Source organism: Uranotaenia lowii, chromosome 2 (genome assembly GCF_029784155.1).
Source record: "Uranotaenia lowii strain MFRU-FL chromosome 2, ASM2978415v1, whole genome shotgun sequence".
Lineage (NCBI taxonomy): Eukaryota > Metazoa > Arthropoda > Insecta > Diptera > Culicidae > Uranotaenia > Uranotaenia lowii.
Window position 1 is genome coordinate 261621860 of NC_073692.1, and position 24247 is coordinate 261646106.

At 38.7% G+C, this 24247-nt stretch overlaps 1 protein-coding gene across 1 annotated transcript; it reads right to left on the minus strand.

The window, feature by feature from the left end:
- Window positions 1–17944: 17944 nt before the first annotated feature.
- On the minus strand, window positions 17945–19888 carry LOC129742572 (uncharacterized). The gene has a single exon (XM_055734483.1). It carries the CDS (start codon window positions 19886–19888, stop codon window positions 17945–17947), a length of 1944 nt encoding a protein of 647 aa, XP_055590458.1.
- Window positions 19889–24247: the final 4359 nt, after the last annotated feature.

A 24247-nucleotide genomic window follows, 5' to 3' on the forward strand; every position in this document is an offset into this window, starting at 1 on the left:
ATTAATTTTTTCCGCAAATATCATTGATTTGAAACTTTGATTCTGATTTATTTTGATTGGTATCAGTAAAACATATTATTTTTTCGAGTTTGTGTGATGATTATGAGTTTGAATATGGTTTTAGAAATCAATTTCCTCATTTATTGTGCTTTTTTTTTGTATTGTTATAATTTCTAGCAAAATTTGCAAATATTTAAGTTCCTTTTTATTGACTGATTTTTGAAAATTAGAATAATCTTTGCCTAAGAGAAAGCTCTAGGACAGCGCCTGAGTCTACGTTACTCTACTTTGGATCCAGTATTTCGGAAGACAATAAACAGTGAAAGTGTGAAAACGATTTTTAATTATAAATGTGTGAGATCAAGAAAATATTTGCCGCCAAGGGAAATAAATGATATTCGTTATAGGAAAATTGTTACAAGTTGGCGTTTATAAACAGATATGAATGCTGGTAGGATTTCTAACATCTCAAATATGCCATAACGAAAGCCGCAGTAGTTTGCGTAGCGTATTTAAGACCTTTTCAGTTAGCTAATCGTATTCGAATCTATGCTAGGAATGAGCCAATGTACCAACACTTTACAATGCAAACGTTGATATTTTCAAATTAGATATGGCCAGAGAACCAATAAAATTAGAAGTAGGCAATTTTAATTAACATATTGATTTTTTTAAGTAAAAACTTCACATTTGATTGTACTATTATGAGGTGATGGTTTAAATTTAATACTATCCATTTTTGATTCATTGCAACTGCACCAAGGACAGCAGCTTGGTGATCCAATTAAAACTTAATGAAAGCTTAATTATTATCGCAGCAGAGAACCATTTTGTTGTGCTGCTTGTGTGTCGCCAAGCTGCTAAGTACCACCATAATCAGGCGTCAACCAAACACGGTTAATTGTTTCTCGGAACTGCATCATGGCTGAATCCAACAACGTTTCAACGGGAGGGATGGGCAGCAGCTGAAAATTCCGTGGAAATTCCTACTGCAACCACAAACGGTTAACCGGAAGCGGTGCCAAAATGGCTTAATTTCGGGCAAGTTGTCATTAAATTTTTACTTTGTAAGATTGCTTTCTAAGAGACGGAGTCGTCGGCGACAGGATGAAACTTAAGCGCGTTCGATTCGATGTACTTTGAGCAATTTGCGCAACCAATGAGAGGCTACTGTATTGTGTATGCGTTTTCCCCAAAATCGCATCACATGTTTGGAAAAGCGCGTTAACTGCAGGAAAAAAGCTTTATAGCACGAGTCTTGAAGTTAAGGTGAAATTTTGATAAATTTATTAAATTCTATTAAATCCAACTTTAATGAAAGTGATAGGGAAATGAGAAAGAATCAATCGCGCAAAACCAACCAACATAAATACTGTCGCAATGCTTTTATGACCTCTTAACCCTTCAAGCAATCAAATGAAATGTCAGTTTCTCCTTAAGTCGCTCGTCAAGCCAAAATGGGTGCTTTCAAGTGCATTTTTTCGAGTGTTTCGTTCGAGAGTGCCCAGACGTACCTAAACTGAAAGGATAATACGCGATTGGAGAGAGCAAACCATGTAATTACGAGGCCATTAAAGTCTTTGGTAATTGCAGTTTTCGATCTCGGGATCTGCAAAGTGCACCGAAAGTGCCCCCAACAGCTCCAAATGACCGGGCGAGCGTCCTCAGCGGCCGTCCTTTCGGGCTCGCTGGGGTCAACGGAACTTGTTGTTTGGCTGACTCGAGGACCCCCTACCTTCACTAAACAAATATGACGATTTGTGCGCTGAATAATTGATTTTCTCGCAACGCCAGGAGCTTTAAACACGCTGCTCTAGGAGAAACGAGCAAGCAAAACTTTCGCTTTCGATTCAATTGTGGTAGCAATAATGTGGCACAATTTCGTTTGCGTCGGAGAATTTGGGCTACGATAAGGTAACCATATTCAGCTTTGCCAAACAAAAATCTAGTTAAGCCACCAGAAAGTTGGAAGAAACAATTAAAATCAATATTTACAACTAGAGAGGATTATCTGTGGTAAAAATACATTCGCATATTAAGTGTATCCAACTAAATTTACGCAACCCTAGAAGAGCTTTCAACACATTGTAAACAGTATATTCAGAATATGCGGATCGCACGCCTTACTAAAGAATACATTCAGCAGATAATGCTGCTAGCTCAGCTGTATGGTAGAAAAGTTTCCATCATCATCGACATCATCATCATCATTAACATCGTCATCAGCCGAAACGTGAAATCCACATCCCGTTAGACAAAATTTGCCAGATTGAGGAAATTATCGATTTTTGTGAGAACGCGAGCTTCCATTGACTCAACCATTTACCCGAAAAGCAAACTAAGCGATTTGTTTGGATTAGAGTAAAACGTTAGAAACCGAAATGGCGCTCGAACGAAAATAAAACATTAAAGATACAGCATATCATTGTTAAAATTATTCGACAATGAATAACGTTTGCCATTCTACTTACTTTAGTAATTATTTGCTTCATATTTAAAAACAATAAATCAAATTATTAAATCTAAAAACTTCAAACTTATTTTTAATTTAAAGAATATTTAGTACATATTAGTATTTAGTATGAATTTTTGAGAATTTTTTTTTATATTTTAGCACTGTTCCTTAGTCAGCCTTCTTTTTGAGTGGATAAAAGAAAGTGGATACCCTGGTGTCAGAAAAAAAAATCCAGAATTATAGTTCAATATACAAATAAGTTACGCTAACTTTTGGTTAGCCAACTTATTTTCTTCTGGTAACTTAAGAATGCTTAATCTATCAAGTTTCAATTTAGTTTAGCCATCATCCCTATTTAAAAACTTCTATCTGATCAAGTATTTTAAAATTGCTGAAGATTGATTTGAACAGAAAATGGATCTTTTTTGCTGGAGTCGTCATAAACTGAGTTTTTTTTCGATTTGTGTTTACCTCTGTATTTAAATACATTGAAGTTTTCTTTAAGCCTGTTCGTCAGAATAGAAAAATTATAAAAATGACAATTGGACAAAACCAGAACATTTAAAGAATAATGAAAATAAACTTAATTTTTAATTTTTGAATCTTATTGTGAATGCTGAGTTTGACAAATATTTAACAATTCAGGAAAAGTCACTATTCATCTCATTCTACAGAAACACTTTTCCAATCAATATAATGTTTGAAAAAGTCTTTAAAATTGGTGTCATCATTATCTGTTTTCAATTTTCAGTTAGGGATTGGCAAATTGCACTATAAATTAGAAAATGAAAAAAAAAACAGAATTTAAACTGTCATGTTTTTGGATTATTTTTCTCTTAGCATTTGAAACTTTGAATGGAGACAAATCTATTTTGAGTATTTGGAATAAAAATTCAAAACAATCACAAATTATTTAAAATTTTAGTTTATTATCGTAAGATAAGAATCTGTAATCCAAACAGTTAAATTTAATTCTGAATTTTATTGTTAATTTATATCGATATTCTGAATTTGGCTTTATGAATCTGGATTTTCAGTTATATTTTAACGTAAATTTACAAGCTGATTTTCTTTTATCTTGATTTTATTTTGGTTGATCGAGTTCAACTGTTTATATTCTTAAACACACTTGTGCTTGATAGATAGTTTTTTTGATCTGATGTCTGGTAAGAAACTTTTTTTTGGTATTTTTGTGTATTGGTTCAGATTTTTCTCTATACTAAAATGTATCGAAATTTTAGGTGACATGCTTTTTACTTAAATGTTGAATTTGTATATTATTTCAAGTTTGATGATATAATTGATTACGATCCTTTTTATGACTTTTGAAACTGAGAGTTGGATCTAATATCAAGTTAAAGTCCTATAAAGCTAAACTTTGAAAAAGTTGAGCATAAAAGATAGTGTGCATTTTTCAATGTTTCCTGATCTTCCAATCCGTTCTTATGATAGTGATGCAATTTACTTGGAATCACAAAATTGATAACATTCAATTCTCAAACTGACTGGATAAATTCCTAACATCTTCTAAAAATCTACCAAAAATAAATAAAGGTGATTTTTTTATCAGTTATATGATTTATATTGGTGTTATCAAAACTCATCAAACATGATTTGGTAATGGTAATGTTTTGAGTCTATCGAAAATTTTTCATCCATATTGCTTGAGTTGCTAAAAGAATATGACATTTCAAAAAAAATTAACGGTGCACGAACAATCATCTAAGAAAATATTTGAATTGCCTTGATTCTGATGCAACATAAAACAAATTTCGTAAATATGCTTCTTACCGGCTAGTTGCAGCACCCCATAGGGACATTCATATCCAAGGATCCATTACTGGTGCCACGTGAAAAGTTCACTGGCGGCTTTTGGCGGCTTCCTACTCTGGGTGATTCGAATGAAAAAAAAAAAATGGAAATTGGGTGCCATAACTTTTATTTGATACGAATAAAAACTAAAAATTAGTTTTCAAATTCCACCAAAACATTTCCGAAATTATCTCTCCGTTGTGTTATTCTTCGCGTGAAGACGAACACAACAAAAAAAAAATCACATGCAAATCGGATGATCCAGTGAAGAGTTTTACGTGTTCGTACATTTCTGTCTCTCTCCCTGTTTTATATACAGTGCCGGCCAAAAGTTTGGGATCACCCGCTAAAAAACATGCAAATTTTGATCGTTCATATCTCAGCCGTCTTAGGACATATTGCAAATATTATGATCTCTTTTGCCCAGAAATAATGTTTTAGTTTTGCACCTAAAACTCAACCTAAAGTTAGAACATTTTCAAAAAATCGCACTCAATATTCAAAGTCGATCATCTCGCGATAGGGTGGACCAAATTCCAAAATTTGAGTTGCATTAGATAAAAAAATGTTGTGCAAAAATTTAAGAATGTACTTTTAATTCATAAAATAGACACTTAAATTATCGTCCAAAAGTTTGGGATCACCCCTCAGTGTATCGGCCAAAAGTTTGGGATCATTCTTTTAAAAACATGCAAATTTATCTCATTCATATCTTTCTCATCTAACATCGTATTGCAGATCTGAAGGGTGCATTAGAAAGCTTAGGAATTGTTGTTTTTTTTTTCTATAAATTCATACAAAAATTATATTTTAAAGTGATAACCATAAAAAATTTAACTGAAATAATTGTTTTTTGAAAATTCACACTAATGATTCTGAATTGTTTATGGTTATGGATTTAAAATATAACTTTTTAATGAATTTATGGAAAAACAACAATTCCTAAGCTTTCAAATGCACTCGCTCCTCACTCAGTATCTGCCTGAATTATATAAAAATTCAAAATTATTTTTTGCAGGACGAGAAAAATCAAACAGTTGTGCGGGACACCATAAATTCTCAGTAGTTTTAACGTGACGGACGACAGTTTAATAAGAGAACTTGTAAATATTGAAAAACATGGCGAAAGTGAACATCTTTCCCTCACAAAAACAACTACAATTTGATTTTGATCATACTGATGTTGAAAAACGTTATAACAACAAATAAATTTATTAATTTGCTATATATCAAATCAAACAAAATACGCTAATGATCGGCTTCATGTATCACTCACTCACTGCCTGATCCATTCACTCCTGATCGAAGACCAACAAGATTCGTCATATGCATTGTGCATTGGTGAGATTCCAATTTGATGATGGTGCTGCATTGTTTTGACAGCAAGCATCGTGCGAGGTGATCTGTATTTTAGCGATGAATTGAACGATCGATGATCGGGTAGGTCCAGTAGCAATCAATAACGAAACCCGACCGCTGTACGTTCAGGTGCGAAGTGCAATCAGAAACATTAATTGAAAATGAGTGATTTTCGGAACACTGGTTAAAACGCCGACCTACTGTGGTGACACTCGCCATGGCGAAGATAGCCAAGAAGCGCCTTAAGAGAAGTCGTCATCGTAGTCCCAGCAAACATTCTTGTAGGTATATTTCTCAACAACTTTGTTATGCGTTTCATATACATTATAGAATGATCGTATAAAACTCGAAAAAATAGCATTTACCTACCAAAGTGGAGGTAATATACATACAAATTTTCCGGCTCTCAGGCTAAAGCGATAAGAGTATACGATTTCGACAACATATTCATACATACTGAAAGAATGCAAGAGAGCACAAGTTTTTCTCTCAACGCACGCGTACCGTTGCCAGCGACAATATTTGCTGCCTCTATCATTGGACAATTCTTGCAAATACACTATCTGATTTTTAGCAATCTGGTTGCACTACTGCTCGCAGAGAAAAACAACAAAGCTGTTCTCTCTTTTGACCCACGCGGGAGAAAAAAAGGAACGAAATCGTCTTCAAAATTTGCAAACATGGCGGACGTTTTATCATATCCGATTTAAACCATTTAATCCGACTACGAGTAACGATTTTTACTTGCGTTAGTTGGAATTACGATTCGCAGTAACGTTTTTAATGACTTGAGTTATCATTTTTAATGCGATTTTATGTTTGCTGGGGTGCCACTAAATTGGCAGAGGATCTCAACATATCGGATCGAAGTCTCCGTCGGATCTTGAAAGATAAACTTCAGACAAAGCCCTACAAGATCCAAAAGGTTCAAGACCTTAAGGTGAAGCAGAAACAAGAACGGGTAAAAAGAGCGAAGGCGCTGCTGAAGAGGGCCGCGTAAGCAAGGTTGAAGAATATCGTATTTACCGACGAAAAACTCTTTACCGTACAGCAGTTCGTGAATAAGCAGAACGAGAGAGTTTGGTTGCCAGACAGATCACGAAGTCATGCCGACTTGCTGACGGCCACCCGGCGACAGATACCAGCATCGGTGATGGTGTGGCCAACCAAAATACCTTATCGGGGACTAGTTCTACAGAATGTCGTCGAACCATGGGCACCTCGACATTTTGGTTCCAGGGATTGGGTTTTCCAACAGGACTCGGCGCCGGCTCACAAAGCGAAGAAAACCCAACTTTGGATAACGCAACATTTTCCAGGCTTCATTTCGAGCTCCGAGTGGCTGGCGAGTTCGCCAGACCTGAACCCTATGGACTTCGCTGTCTGGAGTATGTTGGAGGCCGAAGTCTGCTCTAAGAAACATGAAGGTGTGGAGGTATTGAAGGGACAGCCTGGGTTTAACCCAGGGCAGCCTGGGTTAAAATACCACAAGAACACCTGCGGGCCTCATACGATGCGTTCCTCGACCGTCTGCGGCGAGTGGTTAAACTCAAGGGCGAACAAGTCGAACTTTACCAGTGAATTTTTAAAAAGTAATTTGTTTTCAAGAGAAATTGAATGAATTTTAAATGAAAATTGTTGTTACGATCAATTTATATGTTTATTTCGATATAGCACTTCAATTGCCGGACCCTGTATATTTAGTAATTTCAAAAGGCGCTCTACTGCATCAGATATTCTAGAATTCGTTACATACTTTATCAGTTCCATGAGCAAAGGCTTTCATGTTGAGGCTATTTATACCTACTTCCCCAAGGCCTTGAGCACATTGACATACCCCTTTTAATCTTCAAATTGAAAAAAAAAATCACTTTCATCCTAATCTTCCCTCTTAGTAACAATCAAACTTAACAGTTTGTTTATACATAATCGATCGAACAATAATCTTTTGCTTCCAAAACCAGCTTTCCAAATATGTAGTTGTGGTGTGCCTTAGGGGTCTCATTTAGGACCTCTTCTTTTCATACTGCTCTTGATGACGTTTTTTTTATTCTTAAACGGGTTTAATACTGGGTGTTCAATGTTAATCTTAAGTTGTCCATTTTTTTCATTGATTCACAGCTGCAGCAGTGTTAAAATTGTACCTGAAGGTTAAACATTTTTTTTTTGTTTTTTTCGATTTTTTTTTAATCGAACGAAAAATCTAAAAATCTTCCAAGATAAACTAGAGTTTTTTTTTTTATTTTGTTTAGCAAATAATCCGCGAAAATCCGTATAACTTCAATGAATATCTGGGCATCCTTGCCAGATTTTATTTATCGCGAATTCTTTATTGGATTTACGAGCAAGCCTGAATATATCAATAAAATATAGAATTAAAAAATAATCAAAGTAGAAAAGGTTGTTTCAATAAGTTTATGAATTTTTACTTAAACTTCTGTTTCCAAATTGACTTGTATTAAATTTGTGGCATAACTTCATTTTAATTGAACTAATTAGTAGGCGTTTGCTGAATTGTCAAGACGTGTTTTTTTCGGCTGTAAATTTTTCCCTAAATTAAAATTAAAAATTTACCCTTTTTTTAAGATTCTTTCAATAAAAAACGTTGGAATTGATGGTGATACGGGAGTGCAACTGATTGTGTATAAGTTCAGTGAAAAAAATTACGGGTAGTCTGGGGAAGAGTTGTTCCATCAGATCTCCATCTGATTTGGTTTGGAAAAATGATAAAAGTCAACGGCTGATGCGCCGCTGCTGTGAAAAAATGGGTGAGCGTTACCCCTTTATGTTTGGTCACTTTTTTCGGGACATGTACAGTTGCTGTTTTAAAGGGGGTTATTCAAGAATCATTCATAAATTTAAACATCGAGTTCATGAACGTAATGTGAAAGTGCGATACATAGGATGTTTCAAAAGTAAAACAAACGTTAGTGCTTATAATATTTATTGGAAGAAGAACACAGGTTTTCCGGAAAAATGTGTTTATCCCCATAGCATAGCATAGCATAGCATTGGGTGACTACACACATCTTGCATTGGCTGATACAAATGGTACAACTTATAATCAAAACCAGCAGATGATGCCAAAATGAGAATCTGGATTCAATTCTAATTTCAAATGTTGATATTAAAGATTAGTGTGGTACCATAATGCACACCGCGACAAGTCAATGTAATCATGATAGGGAGAGTCTGAAACAGTAAAATAACTCTTTAGGTGTAGAGAACTCATACGACCCATAAATCTGTTTCAAATAGGAGCCGGAAGGGTGAAATTGAGGGAATCCTACATGGCAAATAGGATTTATGAATGATATAATGAATGAAACATGAAACAATCTCACCAAAGATCCTCGAGTGTTGAATCTTCTAACATTTTTCAATCGAAGCAATCCAACTCGCTCTAGCTCAGGGGACAAAATATCCATAAGGCAATTTTTATAAGCTTGGTGTCACATTAGTTTTGCTGTTTGAGTTTTTTCACAAGAATTTCACAGGATAAGGTCACTTTTCTATCACTTGCACTTAAACAACATAATCTTTCTATCCCAAATCCCAGAACCATAAAATTGACCACTTTTTGTAAAGGAAAGGTCCGGCACTCCGAGCGCAAATTTTCAGTTAAACTTGGCATTGAAATCGTAGGATTCAACAAGACCAAATTTATACACCAATAACTTGTTTTTAAAAATGAATCTCTTCAGGCCCATGAAAATCGAAATCCAAGTGCCGACACGAACAACAACACACCGCAATCAAGCAAGGTTCTTTCGACTCCATGAGGCAAATAAACCTTTCCGAAAGACCATATCCTTGAACTTGAAGCACTTATCTCGGTGGTCATCTCTGCTGTGAACATCCGGCTACACATTGATACCACTCAATTTCAATTTATTTAGATTCGCTAAATTAAAAAACGAAAATTACTGGAATTATTAGAAGAGCGAAAAAAAACGCGTGCGGTTACAATTAGGCATCGCCTACTCCCCGGAAAAATGTGTTTATCCCCATTTGATTTTATTCAAACCGTGAGAAGAATACCTGATTGGAGTGTTTGCGGCCGATGCGCATTTGGCTGCTTAAAAACTGGTGAGCTCGTTCCTTGCACTTTTTTTTATTACCATTTGCAATTCCGACTTTATATGAATCTATGTAAAACGCAAATTATGTTGTGAAATTTATCATGTTGTATATGAAACTGACAAAAGAATACATAAAGATTATTATTTGGAAACAAAAGTAAAAAATTAGCGATGGTCGGTTTCAGTAGATTTTTTTCTTCCCCATGCTTTTGCCAGACTGAAATCTGGTAATGCTAAACTTGCTGCGTCCATATCTGTATGTTGCTTCCTAAATTTTAATCAGTATGGATTTTGAAACCTTGGTAATTTCAAAAGACAAATGAACTGCGATAATAGGCTTGATTTTTGTTTGTTTTTTTTTTTAATTTGTATATGGAGGAATTTTCGAGTTCCTTTGAAAACAGGGAGAATAACTAATATGAAATGGAATTGCAGGTGGTAAGAAGATGATATATGAAACAATATTATTAATTTGTTATATAATAAAATAGCTTAACTCTATAATGGGGTTGAGTGGGGGGAATGGACAGGACATTAAACGATCGGAAGACTGATATACAATGGATTGTGGGTTCAAGCCAGCCGGAGTATCTCGGCAAATTTGGAATCATGAATAGACTACATAGGTATCTTTTCAGGATTCTTTATTTGTTTCGAATAGTTGGAAGGGAGTGAGATCAGTCAAACCTGTCCCAAGCCAGTGGTAACGGACCCCTTCGTAGTGCTGCAATTATTGTTAATGAGTTAAGCATGAACAATATTTGAATGTGCGATCGAGACTTCCCGTACCGCCTCGGGTCGAAAGACCTATCAGCCACTGGTGGGTTCTCATACATACATACATAACTTCATTTTAATTGAACTAATTGTCGAAACCAAACCATTCCAAAACTACCATAACATAGAATCGGCTCATCGAGCATTGATTTTTTTTAGTTTCAGTATATATTAAGAGTTCAAATTAAAGCACTAAACGTTTCAGTGTCCCAGTTATTATTCAAAAATGAACAAAAATACATTACAATATTAAAATACGTGAAAGAAGTATAGAAAATCCTCTTTTTTTCTTGGATGCAGAGGTGACCTTGGTCCTGAAGCTTCAAGTTTCTTTCATCTTTTTCTCTATTTTCCAAATCTATCTATTGACTACTAGGACGTGGCCGGCCCCGTTATTGATGGTAAAAAGAGAGTGCATCAATTCTGTGCATTGAGAATGGTTTGCTAGTCCCAAGCACCATTCGTTTAAACTTTGAACACAATGGCCTCGGTCAATCACGGAGTAGCAACCATTATTGGCGATGTGGAACTTGTTCTACTGCGCCACACCTGCGATCATAGAGTTCGAAATGCAAACGCAAAATAGTAGTGCTATCCAAGTAAAGCTTAGTTCTTTAGGTAATGGGACACTTTCTTTTGCTAATTGCTCGTTTACTAGTAATCGGACATTCGAAATTTTAACAGCTTTTTGTTGCCTGTAAAAAGTACTATCTGACCTATTTTTTTCGAAATTTAAAATTAACGCGTTTTTGGGATATTTACAATGCAAGAGAAAAAGGAATAACTAGTTTTGCACAGTTTCATTCAAATTTCATCATTATCAAATTGGTAGCTGACAAAACCGTTGATTATTCGAAGAATTACTGTATGTGAGTGGTGGAAAAGTATGCAAATACTGTCAAAAATGTCCACAAAGCTCAAATCAAGCATTGGAGTGAAGTATATGATCGGCAACTTTGGCTAAGGGTCATCAGGAAAGTCAAGTCTTATACCAACATTTTTAATTTTCAATAAGCGAAAAACTAAGGGTATATCGCTGAAATTTCCATTTTTTTTCTCCGTTAAGCTGAAAGTGTTGCATGGTAATGAGTCATTCAAACCTAACCTCAAACAACAAATTTTTGCAAGTTCCACAGCTCGTAAAGCTGTATACCCGGTTCTGAGGCTATGGGACAGATGATTTCTGATGAACGACAAAATTTATGAAATACCCTATTTCAAACAAATTCCATCGTTTGAATCCTATACCATGTCTGCTCGTGGCAATGTCCCGAATATAATAAAGTATGTATTTGCTGGTGATTTTGTATAAAATACAATGATTTGCAAAAATTCTGCTCCTGTGGAAAAAAACAATAATTTTCAAAACGAAAACTTTGGTTTTCACTGTTTTTAAAAAACCTAAAAAGAATAATCTATTATGTACCCTTCGCAACCTGCTATCTATACTAACCGATTATACTTTAATTCAATCTCATGATGGTTTTACTTCGTTATTGCCAGATTTTCCCAGCAGAAATTCCATTAAAAACGTTCAAAAAGTTGCTCAAAAATAATCAAATTTGTTTATTTCGAAACAGCTGTATCCACTCAATTGCTCTCAGTTTCTTTTAAAAGAGAAGTTTTGGTCCGAAAAGTAGCAGAAATTGAAGGAGGAGGATGTATCTACCTAAAATACAGATTAGATGAAGTATTAGTTTGAAAAACTGATTAATATCATGACTGAAAAAAGTGTGCGCTGGCCGATGGGAGGAACCAAGAATAAAGCAGAATTTATTCATACATAAAAACATAAATAATTTTTTTTAATTTTTTCATGCATTATCATAAGATTACCTTCATTTCCTTCATAGAAAGTATTAAGATCAAACGAAAGGTTATTGAGATACATACATTCGTAACTGTCCCATTTCTAAAAGAACTAAGCTTTAGTGAAATCTTGATAAGATATTTTAAAAAATATGTATTTATAACGGTGATGGGAAGTATTAGAGAAGCATCAAAGAATGAAAGAACATAAGCCGTAAATATCATAAATTTGTGCCGTTGTATCTTTTTCGAAACACTCAGTGACAAAAGTTGGTAAGGAAACTGTACAAGACGCACCAGTTAAGCATAATCGCTATTTACAGCGATACCAATCATCTAAGAACCAAGTTGAAATTTTACGACGATTCAGGGATCAGATTTACGTATTATGAAAAACGTTAACAGCATTCAAAATTTGAGTCTAAAATACAGGGCATTGATATGATTGATTTTAGTAAAAATTAGTATGAAGTTAGTAAAATACAACATAATATTTATTGTCTTCCGGAAGTGCATGCGAGTGGAAAAACGATAAGCTGTAGTTTCATCAGATTGCCCAAGCCAGTTTGCCATAAAACCTTAAATGTTAACCATGAAAAATAACAGATTTCACGCTGATTCCATTAATCCTTCTGTTTCTAAGAACTCAAGTCGTTTCTGTGAACTTTTCATCTAATAAATGACGAAAAAGCTTGTTTGCTACAACATAAATTAGGAAATACATCATTCGAAGTCTTAGGTTAGCGAATTTTTGAGAAAGAAAGACATAGGCCATCTTACCCCGCTGGTGCTCTTGTACAGTTTTCTACTAACCAAGAATAATTTCTATCATTATTTCGCACATTTGCTTTATAAAACGAATGTTTTGTGCATATTTTATACTGACTGATAGTATTAAATACCATGAAGTTATTTTCTAAAAAAAACTTTTTTTTTTGGCAAGTTTTTTCTTTCATCACTTGCCTCGAAAATGATAATTTCAGGTTAAATGAGCTACTTTCTCGTTTTTTATTCGATTGGATCACTGCTTGTGCCTCCTGAAGTAGGTATTGTATGTAAAGTGGACATGCAATACCTCGCTAGGCACCCAGCAGTGATGTCAATTGAATTATTTGTTTTTCAATGTCAAAAGACATACCCCTGTTAAACAGCTAATAACTTTTTTTGCCTAATAAGATACAAATTTGAGGTCTTCGACAAATTTGAAAAGCGGAATATCTCCGGAATTTATAAATTTGCACAAAAACTATAGCAGGCTCGGTTCCAGAAAAAAAAAATGATGTTGATTTTTTGGTACAAAATATTCAATTTTTCCATACAAAACTAAAAGTTCGAATTTACTCATTCAAACATTACTTAAAAAATCTGAAAAAAAATCATGGATGAGTTTTGAACCAAAACGAAGCTTTATAGACCCCAGGGTTGGAGAAATTCAAAATGTCCCCAAATCGACTCAGTCTAATGTGTTAAGTCATTTTTCCTAGGGTGACCTTGTTACCATTTCGATCACCTGATAAGGTAGATTCTTACACAATTTTCAACTAAACAGCCTATAAGCTAGACCAACGAAATTGACTTATTAATTGGCTGATGCTCAGCAAAAACAGCCATAAGTGGCGCTGCAACAATCGGCCAATTAGTCAGAATAAAAATTGGCCCACGCACCCTTCGCGACTCAACTGAATATGGTGAAAAGTAGGGTGTATTTCCTATCGGGTTCTCCTAGCTAAAGCGAATGCTGCGTGATTATCAAAGCTGTCATGATTGAGGAATCTTAGAATAACAACTTTATAATCATTTAGCTAAAAAAGAAAATATAAATACAAGTATTTGATGCTGTATTTTGACAATTTTGGGTTGAGCACTAAAGGGCTTATGAACCTTTTGCTTAAGAATTAAAAAAAAATCATTTTTTTATTCTAATCCATTTGATTGGATACTTTTAATACATTTTTTACATTTTTTCAATTTTTTTAAAATATCCCTTTCACTTAAACAAAAAAAGGGGAGTCTAGAACTATTATAGGAATATTCCTCTAAGCCAAATACACTCCCATATTTCATTTCATTTCATTTGCTCGATTAATTTCCGTGTTAAATAGGAGAAAATTAAATGGGAACCCTCTTCTTCCTTCTCGTCTTTTCATTGTGTAAGGAGTAAATCCATCATATTTAGAAACATACCTCGAATCTAATACACCCCATGCCTGATTTGGTTCCATTTGCTCGAATAGTTCTCGATTAATGCAAAAATAAATTCTATGGAGCCCCCTCCCTCCTTTTTTATATATATGTAGCGGCCTGCCACACTCCCCCACACCAAAAATCTCATTTGAGCCCCCTGGTAAAGGACGCTACTGTTCTCAGCACGTCTGGCAGCAAAAACAGATCAATCCAAAACATATCTTTGAGCTTCCCGATTTCACTCAAATCACCTCAGATTGGTCTACCTGGTTGGAAATGATTGATTCACAATCCAAGTTGGTCAATTTAGAGCGATGAATTTTGCCCGGTTGTTTTGAACATTTTTTGAACGATTTTTTTTGCACGAACACAACAATCGTTTAAAAAAAGAAACCAGTGTAGTTATAGTTTAAATAATTAATAAAAAAAAAACAAGGAACACACAAAAAGAAATTCAATTGCTACAAAATTCACAAAAATTTAATTATAAAAGAAGAAAACTGGTCCCCCTTCCTATCTTTCTGTTGAAAGAAGAGTGGGGTACTAAACCATCATCGAAACATTTCCGGTATCCTAATACACTCGCATGCCAAATTTGGTTTATCATTATTTGCATTATCAATCTTAGAGCTATAGAAGCTAATTATTTTTGCAGATACATGCAGGGATCTTAAACTATTATAAAAACCTTTCCCGGCTTCAGAAGCACACATCTGCCAAGTTTGAAGAAATTCGGTCCAGTAGTTTTCGAGTCTAAAGGGGACAGACAGACAGACAGAAATTATTTTTTTTATATATGAACTTAAATATGAAAAGTTGAAATGAAGCATTAGGAATTCCATTGCAATTACCTCCACCTCCTCCACTTTTTAAATTTTCTGAAATTCAGATATAAATAAAATCTATTCCGATTACCAACAATTGTTAGATCAATAATTTCATCCATCGAACCAAGCCGCCATTCTAGAGGGCCACAGTTTTTAACAAATTCAACCTCTCCCAGACTCGTGTCTTCGGCCTCCCCCTCGTTGATTCAGCAATTGACCCAGAAAAAGGCCAATGCCAGAAGTTGCCCGGATTGAAATAGCGCGTAAAATTCGTCTACCAAATACCAACAGTAGAAGAAGAAATACCTTACCCCGACAATCACTTCCAACAACCACCATAATTTGCTTCTCAACCAGCGAGAAAAACAAACGACAAGATAAAACATTAAAGCCACGATTCAAACGAAGCGACTGCCATCGACAAGAACACAAGAAATAGGATTACAATTATGGCTCAATCTTGCGAGCTACGAATTAATTTAATTCTGCCCAAAAAAAACTATACCAGAGAACCCAGGATCCTCATCTCGGAAGGGAAATGTGTTTGACAATCACGCGAAGGGTGATGGGAAAATGCTGTCTATTTATGCTGATAGAAACGCACACCAACAGCACAGCTTCAATAATCATAGGGACCGAATTCAAGAGCACTGACGCACCGTCATCGACAAAATCATCGGGCGTCATCATTCTACTCCAGCTCTGGAGTCATCGTTCAAGCATCATCGACGTCTGCATCATCAGATTCGTCACGGCTAGATGCTGGTGAGTAACGGTATCTTCATCATATCACAAACCACCCCAAAACAAAAATTCGGAAACGAGAAAATTGTGCGTTTTCCTTCTATGGAAGCCACCCAGAGGAAAAATCGACCGACAGCTCAGCTCACAGTTGGCGACGTTGCCAATTTTCCAACGAGAAACTGACAGCATACACTCAGTCGTGTCGTGAGTACCCAACCCAACACGGAAAGGGGTGGAGCAAAGCAGGCTCTCATAAATTACGGAACCCTCACCCACCCACCATACCACCAGCATAGCATAGTACGGCTTGAGTGCGGAGTATGTTTTCAAGTTTTGAAGCTGTTGTACGGAAACAAAACACAGTAAAAGCGAAGATTATAAGCGAGTTGTCTTCTCGCCAGAGAGTTGGTAAAGAATGAGAATGAGAGTTGGTTCTGAAGGAAAGGTATTTTTTTGTTGAGTGGAACCTATGAACTTGGAAGGATCAGTTTGACTGAGTTGCTGCCTGTCAGCATAACAGATCGGGCTGGTCGCTGTGTTTTTATGCAATGTTTCCAACATAGAAAAGATTTCCCGACCAACGTACATTCAATGTTTAGGCCTTTGTAACGTTTAGCCTACTCCGTTGGAAATAGATTTTCCTCCAATGGGCGATGGAAGCGAAAAGTTATTCTTTCTCTCCTTAAGAAAAACGCCTTTAGAACTGTCAAAAGTTGGGTGAAATTATAGCTGCATCCCACTTGCACTAATGCAAAACCATCACCCAAATTCGTCAGCGCTTCCATCGCCTTCTAACGGGTAAAATCACATTTGTTTGGATAATTCCTACCATAGATGATGTGTGAAATAAACTTCAATAAAGTCAGCAAGGTAAAGGTTATACAACTAACTTGTATGGTTTTTTTCTGATTACTAGAATAATTCATAATAGAAATAACAAATTTTACTTATTTTCAATACCACATAGGCTCGAGTTCAGGAATAACTTATAGGTTTGCCTTTTAAATTTTTTTATTATTTTAAAGGCAAAACTATAAGTTATTCCTGAACTCGAGCTGACTTTATTGAAGTTTATTTCACACATCATCTATGGTAGGAATTATCCAAACAAATGTGATTTTACCCGTTTAGAGCAAGTTCACAGGTGTTGGAAGAAATTTTGAAGCACATGAAGCACATTTTGAAAACTTTACCATGCGAAATCATTTCAAGATCTGTGGGCTTCAAGTTTTTTAACAACACGTGTTGTAGTTTCGCATGCTGTGATGCAAAAATAGCAATATTTCTATCACATACGGCTGGAATAGAAACAGTGCTGTAAAAAAATACAACGCTCAAAGATCTTGAAAAAATTTTTGCATGGTGAAATTTTCAGAATGTGCTACAAGTGTCAAAATTTCTACCATTTTCCCCCAACACGAGTGTTGCGAGGCAAAAAAGGGCTAGAGCACTGCTTCTGATAGCTTTATTATCCGCTTCAAACTACGGGAGAAAATACATGTAATTGGCTTATCTAACAAAGGTTTCATGATAACTTACAAATCAGTTACGATCTTAAGAAAGAAGGGCCCTTTTTATCAGGATATCGTAGAATTATAATTCCTGAAATCATTATTTCATGTTAGCGTGGTTAAACCTAACCTCAATCGATTCATACCTGATATAATTCTAGCTTTATGTTATTCTCACTGAAACTCGCAACTTGAATATGGAACTCAAGATTAGCTATAGGATATACTTTTCAAAGCGCTTAAACGATCTAGGAGATATATGAAAAATTATTAATTTAGTATAACTTTTGATTAAACCGATTACGGCACCTACGACTTCCAGAGCTGAGAACTTAAGAGTGAAGTGGAAAGTGACAGTTCTCTGCTGACTCGGTTCGTGTGTCATTATATCGTTGTTACACTGGCTGCGTCGATGATGGCAGTGCGGCCAATGTCGCTGCTTGATGCCGCAACATCTTCCCCCGGGTGTGTTCCGGCGTTCTCTGGCAATACACATTTTCCTCGAACATCAAGCAGTGCCAATCGGGACACAGGCCTGACGTGTTTTGAATTGCCCACTTGCACAATCGCTCGTCGTTCGTAGCCATCGGAGTTGGGTAGCATTCGGATTATGCGGCCACGTTCCCAATCATTCCGCTTCGTCGGGTCCACTACCAATACCAAATCTCCATCCTCGAGCGGTCTCGATTGTTCGAACCATTTCGGCTGCCTTCGAATTACGGGGAGGTATTCATGCAACCATCGTTTCCAGAAGATGTTAAGTTGCTCCTGCATCGCCTCCCAGCACCTTCCTAGACCTTTGCGCAGTGTGTTCAGCTCAGTTTGATCGATTGGTACATTTCTTCTAAGTTCATCTCTGCTCTCGTCTTTACGTCCACTGGAGCTCAGAATCAGAAAATGATTCGGAGTCAGTGCTTCGGCTTCATCGGATTCTAGTGGTAGATACGTCAGTGGCCTTGAATTTACGATTCGTTCCGCCTCCACGATTAGCGTCTGCAACCCCTCATCGTCATGTTTTCCTTCGGCGTAAGAATCTTTCATGGCTGCTTTCACGGACTGTACGAGCCGCTCCCATGCTCCACCCATGTGGGGAGCTCCAGGTGGGATGAACGTCCATCTCGTCGAACTTGATGTGAATGTTTCGGAGAGTCCCTGGCTGATTTGTGTTCGTAGAATTCGTTCAGCTCCTTGAAAATTCGTTCCATTATCGCTGAAAAATTCACGGGGTGGACCTCGTCGACCAACGAACCTTCGAATTGTGGAAATACAGGATGTCGTTGTTAAGGTGTACGCAACTTCGAGGTGTACTGCCCGGGTAGTTAGGCAGGTAAAAAGGGCTATCCAGCGCTTAACATTCGATCTTCCAACTTTGACCAAAAGTGGTCCGAAATAGTCCACACCAGTGTATGTGAATGCCCTTTCGTGGTGAGCCAGCCGTGCTACAGGCAGTGGCGCCATCGGTGGGATAATAGGCCGAGCCCTTTTTAGTTTGCAAATTGGACAATTGTAGCTGATCTTTTTCACCGCAACTCGTAGCTTCGGAATTTCAAAAACTTGACGCATTTCATTTACAATGGTTTCGCAATTTCTGTGTTGATAAATTTTGTGATAGTGTTTTATCAGCAGTTCCGTGACGTAATGTTTTCCTGGCAGTATGATAGGGAAACGCGTATCATGATGAACGTTTTTCGCAGCCTTTAAACGACTACACTGTCTTAATAATCCGAACTCGTCTAAAACTGGGACTAGCTTGTAGATTGTACTTTGCTTACGGACGGTGGGTCGGTCTTCTTTGTTTTTCATCGCATTTTCCAAACTACGGACTTCGTCGGCATAGATTTCGCGTTGAACCAATTTAAAGATAGTTTTTTCTGCTATTCTTAATTCCGGCTGTTGAAGGTGGTCTGATGTTGTACGTCGCTTTCTAGCCTTTTCTACGAACCTTAGACCGTATGCAACTGTGCGTTGCAATGAAATCCAAGAGGAAAAACGGGAGAAATCAATAAACTGTTCAAAGGAGTGGTGGTGTAGAATCGTCGATCGTATTTCTTGGGTTGTTGGTATTATCTCTTCTGCTAACGATGGCCATTCCTGCTCGGATCGCAGTAGAAAGGCAGGCCCGCTAAACCACGAACTGGTGTTACTAAAGTAGGGTCCACTTCCCCACTTTGTGGCCTCATCTGCTGGATTAAACCTGGATGGTACCCATTTCCATTCGTTGCCATTGGTGGACTCAAGAATCTCGACGACTCTGTTGGACACGAAGGGACGATAGTTCCTAGGGTCAGCCTTTATCCATGAAAGTGCCGTTTTAGAATCGGTCCACATAACAGTACGTGAGGGTTTGATAACATGGTGTTTTTTAACGAATTCTAATGTGCGTACTCCCAGTACACAGGCTTGTAGTTCTAGTCGCGGTGTTAGCACAACTGGCAACCTTGGTACGGGATCGGACAAACGTCAACGCGTTGGCGCCGAAAAGGAATTGTCATTGTTAGAAAATTGATCAAAACTGCGACACGTTTTTTCTTGACCTGGCAGTTAGTTAGTTTTTAGTGAATAGTTTTTAGAGAAAGCCTAGGTGGAAGCTATTTGGAAAGTTGCGCGTGATTTGAGTGCTCGCGGGTTTGTGAGTCGGAAGAGGTTGGGTTATAGAAATTCCTTACTGCGCAATTTGCCACTAAAATATTGTATTTCCTTTAATAGTTTGAGTGACCGTTCGGTTGTTCCGGTTAGGTGTACCGGGTTGAGCTCAATTAGAGCGGTAGGAAAGAAAAGGCGTAAGTACGCAAGAATACTTGTTTTGTACCCGATGATAAATATGATTTTCGTCCATTAGCTTCAAATAGCCGGTGATATCCGACGGTTTAGGGTTGCCAGAGCTAGAGCTTAGGGTAAACGGCGAAACTTATTTGTAAGTTCATAGAGGATTGTTTACATTGTCACCATTTAATAATAAATGTATTTACAGTCGAGTTCGTTCGCATACAACGTACTACGGAACAGTTTTTATTTCCCATAAATCTCGAAAATAAAGCTGCAACGAGCAACCTAAACCTGGAACCGATGATGGAAGGCCCTACCGGAGAGCTGTACAGCTGCGTGACATGTCGCCGCCCGGATTCAGCGCAGAGCATGGTCGCTTGTGACGAGTGTTCCCAATGGCAACATTATGGATGCGCCGGTGTTACGGCTACAATAGCCGATCGAAGCTGGCTCTGCTGCAGATGCGTAGCTAGTCACAACGCAGTTAATTCGACTCAAACCGGCAACGTAAACTCGCCCGAAGCACGCACAACATTTGCTTCTGCTCGCGCGGCCGATCGTGATGATAATACCACCGGTCCAATTAGTGGGAGACAGGACGATCGAAATTTCGGAAGACTTCAATCCTCGTCTAATTCGAATGCCGGATCAGTCGTCTCAGTCAATGCTATTGCTCATCTTCGTTTGAGGCACCTGAAAGAGCAAAAGGATTTGGAGGATCAAAAAGCGGAACGGGATCGCGAATTTCTTGCTAGAAAGCAGCAGCTAGAAGCAGAAATAGCTCTGGAAGAGCTCAATGAAGGATGTGATCGTAGCGTAGGAGGAAAAAGTCATCGAAGTATCGCCGGTTGGGTGGAACAACAATGCGGATTCGTGCATACGTCTACCCCAGTCCAGCAGAAACCCGAGACAGTGGCTCCAAGTGCGAACCCACATCCCGCCATCCAACAGCAAGAGGAGCGGCAAAGAATACAAGCTGTTATTCAATCAGGTCAACAGATTCAACCAAGCACTGCGCCAAAACAAGCAGAGATTCCAGTGAGAAATCCTCCCCCAGCTATAGTACCGGGCCCAAGGAGCAATTATCTTGATTCGAATCCATGTTTTCCGCCAGTGGCTCAGAATCCAGTTCCACCTGTACCAGTGAATCCGCTAATATTGCCACCGCTGAACTCGTCACAGTTCCCTGGATTTCCAGTGATGAATTACCCCTACGGGGCGATGTATTTTCCGAATATTCCTGACATGCCGTCATCTGGTGCTGATTATCAGTTTGCGCACCCTCAGGGAGGAGTCTTTATCAACAACCCAGTCAGGCATCCGAACTTTGGTTTGAATGTACAGCCGTGTGCTTGGCAAGCATCCGAGCAGCACCCGCCTACAGTTCCACCAACAGTGTCAGCAGATTTGGGTAAAGGATTTCCTCATGCTACAGGTCGCATGATTACGCCACAGCAACTGGCGGCGCGTCAAGTTGTCTCTAGAGACCTCCCCAAGTTTTCCGGGGACCCACTCGAGTGGCCCATGTTCTTGAGTGCATTTGAATCGACAACGGCCATGTGTGGCATACAACCCGACGAGAACCTTGCTAGGCTACAGAAAAGTCTTGTTGGTAGCGCTCGCGAAAAGGTTCAGAATATTCTAACGCTGCCGGATGCAATCCCGGAAATTATCGACATCCTACGAGCCGAGTGTGGAAGGCCAGACCAAATTGTAAACTGTCTGCTATCCAAGATCCGGAAAACCGCTCAGCCGTCTGTGACGAAATTGGAGACGCTTGTGACGTTCGGCAGAGAAGTACGCAACATGGTGACGTACATGCAGTCAGCGAAACTGAACACCCATTTGGACAATCCACTATTGCTGGCAGAGCTTGTTGCTAAGCTTCCACCCGACTTGCAGCTACAATGGGGTATGAAGTTAGCAGCTCTTCCGGAACCATCGCTTGGCGATTTCTGTGCGTTTGTGTCGGCTTATCGAACAGCGGCATGCAAGGTGAAATTGACGTCGGATGTTGGTCTGAATGAAAAAGCCACAAAAGGTGTTGTGAGAAAGGAGAAGCCAGTTTATTTGAACGCACATTCCGCCTCCGTGTCCTCAGCGCCTGGACCACCGGCTTCGAAAATTACTCCGGTGCTAAAGCCGTGCCTGATGTGCAAAAGTACAACGCACAGAGTCCGAACTTGTAAGCAGTTCGAAACGTTGCCGCTCGAAGAGAAGCTGAGGTTCATCAGTGAAACGGATATGTGTAAGCGTTGTCTGGCGCCGCATGGAAGGTGGCCTTGCCGAAACAAGCAGCCTTGCGGGATCAATGGATGCCCTGAGCCCCACCATAAACTGCTACATCCAGGAAGTTGTTCGACTCTCAAGAGTCAAGGATCGGAATCTTCGGTATCGGTAACTGCCCATCATCAACACCAGCAAGGCACCACTTTCTTCAAAATACTTCCCGTGACTCTTCACGCGAACGGGAAGTCGGTGTCCACATTTGCTTTTCTGGATGACGGATCCGACCTGACGCTGGTCGAAGACGAACTTATCGACGAACTGGGCTTGGTGGGCGAAAGAATTCCGCTTTGCTTGCAGTGGACTAGTAACGTCACGAGAAGTGAAAGTAACTCTCGTAAGGTCGAGATAGGTATCTCAGGTGCATCGAACAATCGCATCCATCAGCTGGCGAACGTAAGAACCGTTGAGAGCTTGGAATTACCGAAGCAGAGCCTGGATTATGAGAGTCTCTCGAAGCAGTTCCCTCATCTGAGTAGACTCCCCATCAGCAGCTACCGGACGGCCGTGCCACGAATTCTTATCGGTGTCGACAATGCCCAGCTCAACTTAGCTTTGAAGAAGAGGGAAAGATCCGGAGGAGAACCTATTGCTGCTAAATTTCGCCTCGGATGGGCAATATTCGGTGGAAGACGAGCACCTGAGACGATAGGTAGTGCTTTCGTTCATGTCTGCGAGAGATCCAATAGCCGCGAGCTCCATGAACCGGTCCAGCAGTATCTTGAATTCGAAAACCTGGCGATATCCGGATTGAATCCACCCGAATCCGACGAAGATAGACGGGCCAGAAGATTGCTCGAAAAGACGACAGTTCATATACCATCCGGAAAGTTCCAAACTGGATTGCTTTGGAAAAGCGATGAGCCGGTTTTTCCGAACAAACTTACCAAGGCAGTACGTCGACGCGGTTGTTTTGAAAAGCGCTTGCTGAAAGATCCCGAACTGAAAACTAATATTGACAAACAAATGAACGATTGTCTACACAAGAGGTATGTTCACAAAGCAACGTCAGACGAGCTCCGCAACAGTGACGACGGAAAGATTTGGCACCTGCCAATCAGCGCAGTGCGACATCCGAGCAAGTTAACAAAGGTGCGTGTATTCTGGGATGCTGCGGCTACGTATGGAGGAATCTTTCTGAGCTCCCAGCTTTTGAAAGGTCCGGATTTGGTGAAGCCCCTTCTATCTGTCCTCTGCCAATTCCGACAGAAACAGTATATCATCGCTGGGGACATAAGGCAGTTGTTCCAGTTGATTATTCGTCCGGCAGATAGAAACGCACAACGATTTTTGTATCAGGAGAATTCAGAAGCTGCGCTCAACGTGTACATGGACGTCGCAACGTTCGGGGCAACGTGCTCCCCGTGTTCAGCACAGTTTGCTAAGAATGGAAACACCCAGGAAAATAAAGATCGTTATCCGGAAGCTGCTAAAGCAATTGTTGACAACACATATGTTGACGATTTCCTTGCGAGCTGTGCCATTGAAGAGGCAACGAAACTGGCTTTGGAAGTGAGTCTGGTCAACCGATCAGCTGGTTTTGAGATACCTAGTTGGCAGTCGCACTCCAAACACGTTCTGAAACGGGTTGGGGTGACTACTGGAGATAATTTTGTAGTTAACATGGAAAATTGC

Coding starts and splice junctions, on each gene's coding strand:
- LOC129742572 (XM_055734483.1), bottom strand. CDS start 19,888: ATGTGGACCGATTCTAAAACGGCACTTTCATGGATAAAGGCTGACCCT.